At 38.4% G+C, this 5,357-nt stretch overlaps 1 protein-coding gene across 1 annotated transcript; it reads right to left on the minus strand.

Moving 5' to 3' along the window:
- Positions 1-1,280: 1,280 nt before the first annotated feature.
- On the minus strand, positions 1,281-2,108 carry LOC145681842 (uncharacterized). Its single transcript, XM_081753451.1, has one exon. It carries the CDS (start codon positions 2,106-2,108, stop codon positions 1,281-1,283), a length of 828 nt encoding a protein of 275 aa, XP_081609577.1.
- Positions 2,109-5,357: the final 3,249 nt, after the last annotated feature.

Consider the following 5,357-nt stretch of genomic DNA (forward strand, 5'->3'; position numbering starts at 1 on the left):
AGCGTTTGTTCGAGGTGCAGTGACGAAATGTAAAATCAAAGTGTTAAAAGGAAAGTGAAAATATTTTACAAAATATAAAAAATAAGACGTAAAAAAACATGATTGATTGCCATAGGGCAGATAGTATAGTTCTTGAAAGGAGACAAATAGATTCTTAAAAGAATAATACAAAACGTGACTTTATTGCATATGCGTACATAATGTATGACCGTCACCAAAACGTTAAGAGAGAAATGATTAACATTTAAAGTAAATGAGGGTATGGAGAAGATAATAAATAATAATTCGATTTACACAGGGTTACATATTCTCGTTCTTATGTTAAGACTGCCATATGCATATTTCATTATAATAACGGACAGAGTTCACGGTTGCGTACTTACACTTGGCTGAAGTCCATGATCAGGCACAGTCAATTGACAGCTGAGTCTGCACACCACCAACGCTAAGATTGTAGAGCGCCACTGTAAACGATGTTGTGCGAATGCGTTGAGGTTGAGTTGTGATTGTAATGTGATGATTTTTGTAAGATTTCTAAAGTATATATATTTATTTTCCATACTTTCGTTTTCTATTTGGGATTTGAGAAAATAGGATTGTTTATTTTCCCTTGTGAAAGTCTTCCGTGTTTATAATATTTGTTTTTAACTTTCACTATTTTTGCCAGGATGTTTTTCGATACTTTATTTAAAATATTTCACTTTTACTTGTTTATTCTTTGGTTTCCCCGAGAGATTAAGAAAATACTTCAGTTTTTAATATTACAAAATAAAAGAATGTCTTAAAAATATATAAGTAATAATGTATATAAAGAAATAAAATAAATATGTTTGTATTATTGTGTATTTCGATGTTTATTTTTTTTAAGACTATGGACGCTCCAAATGTATTGTTGGCTGATGGTCGCGATACCTACTGGACCCGAGAGGTGTGCTACCAGCAATTAATAAAACATTCGTCTGGCCATATGTCCTCGGAAAATAGAACTAAAATTTAGCCCAAAGAAGATTTTCCAGAGCATCTTCTATCACAACTCGAAGCTCAGCATTCAGGCCTGCAGTCTGTTGTCAGTAACCCGTCATGAGAAAGGTTGCAGACACCAAACCACCGACACAGAATGTCAACCTCCCAGTTAAGTTGGCAATGATGACTACTGAAACTGAATGTACAGGGTGGCGCACGAAATGATCCACCATTTTCTTTCTAAATAAAAACTTTATTCACAATCAGAACAGAAAGAAATGCATGCCACAAGAAAGAGTGTACTGTGGAGAAATATTCTAATTCAAAACATGTTCAATGTGGCCGCCATTGTTGATCTGAACTGCATTTAATCGAACACTGAGGTTATTTACTACTCGACGACACATGTTTTCATCAATTTCACTGCAAGTCTGAACAAGATGTCGTCTGAGCTCTACCAAACTGTTGGGATGTTTCGGAAAAATCTTTTCCTTCAAATACTTCCACAGAAAGTAATCACATGGCTTAAGATCAGGACTATGAGGTGGCCAAGATTGTCCAGCATGAAAGTGGTCTGGAAATCGATCAGAAATAACGCGAATGTGAAAAATTTTTGGGTAAGAAATCCAAGACAAATTTGCAGTGTGCGGTTTGGCTCCATCTTGCATGAACCACTGCGTGTTGATGGGTGAAGCAGTAGCAAATAACTGCGAGACAAAGTTATTCCGGAGCACAGTCAAGTACCGCTCACTGTTTACTGTTTCTTTGAAAAAGAATGGCCCAATCAGCCCATGGCTGGAAATTGCAACCCACACTGTAATCCTGGGAGCGTGGTGTTGTTTTTCATTAATCAACCGTGGATTTTCATTGGCCCCAAAACGCACATTTTGTTTGTTGACCACTCCGTCCAAATGGAAATGCGCCTCGTCAGAAAACCAAACGTTGTGAAGTATTCGTTGCTTACCCTCTGCCCATTGCGCGAACACTAATCTCTGTTGCTTGTGATCATTTGTGAGTCGTTGCACAACGGACATCTTGTATTGATAAAAATGGAGGTCACTCTTCGGAATTCGTTGAACCGAACATGTTGATATGCCAAGTTGCACTGCTGCCTTTCTTGTCAACTTCCCGGGACTCCTCTCCATTGGAACTATTGTAGTGCCCTTAGTAATTGTGTTATTTTATAATGGTAATATTTTTAAGTAATATTGTTAACTCTCTTTTGTAAGATCTGGCAACATTGATGCTTCCGCTTCGGTGGAGGGAAGACGAGCGGGTGACTTCTGGAGTACTACGAAGAAAGAGATTGATACCGCATGGCTTCTCGATATCTGTAAAAATGAAGCCTAAAATTATAGTTAATTTAGGCCTCTCGTAGCCATCCTCCTTTCATTAGTAATCAACAGATTTGACAGGGCAACATTGAGTGTAAGGGAAGCTTTACGATTGCTTTTTCATCATAATTTTGGTGTGCAATTTCCAAGAGGAATTTATAAAGAAGAGCAAGTGGTCTCCCACGTGTTCTGTTACAGCTACAAGTTTTGTCTGTCAGTGTGTGCCTCACCATTAATTATATTTTAAGCTTCTGTGATCGTCCTAGTGACATTCTCCACTTAATACTATAAGAGCAATTTTCGTGAAGTCTTTCTTAGTTGTGATAATGTATGAAATCATAATGAAGCACTAAAAACTTCTGTGGGAACCCGCCCCATGCACGCTCTGTCCGGTATCATATCAGTGAAGGAAGCAATGTATTCAACCTCTAGCACAGAATTATCAAGAGTCCAGATCTTTACAAGGATTGCAACGAATCAGCAATATACCTTCCCAGGAAGTAACTTGGTTTTCACGTGCAAACGACTTACATGCTGATTCCTATTCATATATTTGCTACAACACTACTTCCTTGAACTTAAACATGTACTTCAACAAAATATAGCTTCTTTACATTCTGGTGTGCTTGTTACTGCACCAAGTATTGGATTCTATAGCTACTTATGGCATTTTAGTAGCAATATGTCAAACTAATATCCTTTCATATGTGTTGTTGTGAACCAGTGCAGTCTCTTAAGTGAGCAGTGTTAGTCTGTTAACAAGCAGCTTGTAGAGTGGTGCAGAATTTATGCCAAATGCATAAATTCAGTTGGAATAATTTAGAGGCATTTTAGTGGCCCATAGCCCAGGTGAATGAGCAGCATGAAGAATTTACCCGTTATTTTCGCCGCCGCTCGCTCAGTGTTTAGTAGAGCGACAATGCAGTTCTGGAACATGTTATTTTACACCACAATACATTTCTCCAGAGTTTTTCATACTCCTTTCCATTATTAAGTAGTTACCTTGGAGCCCCCTTTGGTTTAGCTCCGCCCAGCCTTGGCTCAGGATCAACTGGTGGTGAGATGAGATGCCGTGGTGTTAGTGTTTCGTATATGAAGATGAGCAGTTTAAAGGTGTTTTCCCGATAAAGGTTGCCTTCGTAGCAACCACATTAGTCATTTTTGACGAGTACGTTATTTTAGTTATGTTCAATTATGTTTGAGCATGTTTGTGCGTATTAAAGCTCATCTTTGATATAGCCTGTTAATTTATCAGGCCCAGTTAAGCTCTTCGAAAGCTCACTTTTTCTAAGCCCTCTTTAGTGTTTATAATGTTCAGTGCTCTCTGAGTTGAGTGAAAGTGGCATATCAGCTAGTGCTTTCTCATAATAATAGTGAATCCTCCGGCTATCTCTCCGAGCTCATTTCAATGGTGTTCCTTGAAGAACTGTGTTTACCAGTGTGGTGTACTACTTAATTATCTTGTTTCTATGCTGCTTCTTAGCTGCAGTAAGCTGTATCCTCTACGTTTTGTCAGTGCTACTTCAAGAATAGCTGTTTTGGATTCTCACTGGTGCTAGGTGTCCCTTATTATCTCCATATAATGTTGGCCACTCGCAGTTTAGTGCAGTTGTGTTGTTTACACAAAAGTGTCTCTATCTTATATTATCTTATTGAGCATCAATCCTGAATACATGCATCATTCATTAGTGAGTATGCTTTGTGCATATCCTCAGGTAAGAATCACAATGTTGAATAAACAAACTTAACGCTATATGTGTTCACGGCAGCTTCACTCTCACCGGGGTGGAGCATAATATTGCCAGTTCAATCAAGAAAAGGGCACAGAATGCCCATATGTGGAATGTAAATCTCATAGTGACAGGTAATCAGTCTCAATGGGTATTAGATGAATGTGTATAATTTTATTGCATACCTTTTCTTAGTGGTAACAATTTTAATACCGAGTTTTGCACTTATGTTTGGATAGTGCACTTGCCGGCGCGCACCCGATGGTGAGTATACGCTGGCTGGCACCTTATAGCTATATTATTATTCTGGAAGTCTAGTTGCAATGTATAACAATTAACAATTATGATACGATATTATCTTTTGCATAACAAATTTAAACGATTTCATTCATCATCTTCAGAAGTGACAATTCTTCTGGAATTTGGTAAGAATCTAACTTGCATATTATTATGAAGTGTGTTAATGTTTCAATCATTATACGAGGGAGGTGAAGATGGTTGTCCCTCCTCAATTGTTTATAGCTGCAAGAATTTTGATGTAATCATGCATCAGTAACTGAATATCTTCACGAATGACTTCTTTTTTTTATAGTTTTTATAAATATACGAATATATGTTCTCGTGCATGATAGTATATGTATCTGTTATGAAGTACCTGTTCTATATCAGGCTTCCATGGCCCTAATACCAGCTTTTGATCGAATAATAAATAATCTTCTCCATTTTTAGTGTTGTTGTTCAAGTGCAAGTCCCTAGTAGCTAGATAAGTTTAATTTAAGGTTAGCTATTTCTGAATTATAGTATATGCAGGAGCAAGGAGAGGAAGGGGGGTTTGTTCATGCCTTCTCGTAGAGCTGGTGTGGGCAAGCCTCGTGTTGTTGGACGTTGTCTGTGCGCCCTATACTTCATTGCCATATCATCTTTCACAGACTGGCGACCCCTTGATACTCAGTTTTCTGGATTTCTTTAGTCTGCGTTCTAAGTACGTTAGATGCCTTCCGCTCTGAAGCGCTCACAAGTTCCGGGCCATCCTCTGGGGCGCTACAGGGTGTGTAAGTTTTTTGGCGACCTTCACCCAGGATTTCAGCTGAAATCTTCTGATCCCTTTCTCATACCATTGCTCTGGCTCCCCTTAGCTAGGTTCTTTGCTGGATCGTTCTTTTTCATTGGTATGGTTCCTATTAGTCATAACTTGCGGTGAGGTGCCTGGAAGTCTTGATTCTTTTCTTGTGTTTATGAGTCAATTATCACGTGTTATTAGTGGGTTTATTTAGTTGTGTTGGCCATGGAAAGCAGGTAAACATTCTCTACGTCAACGCGTCATACTTTA

Source organism: Thermobia domestica, chromosome 3 (genome assembly GCF_964235325.1).
Source record: "Thermobia domestica chromosome 3, izTheDome1.hap1.1, whole genome shotgun sequence".
Taxonomy (NCBI): Eukaryota; Metazoa; Arthropoda; class Insecta; order Zygentoma; family Lepismatidae; genus Thermobia; species Thermobia domestica.

Excerpts from the sequence above, each read along its gene's own strand:
- LOC145681842 (XM_081753451.1), bottom strand. The coding sequence starts at position 2,108 with ATGGAGAGGAGTCCCGGGAAGTTGACAAGAAAGGCAGCAGTGCAACTT.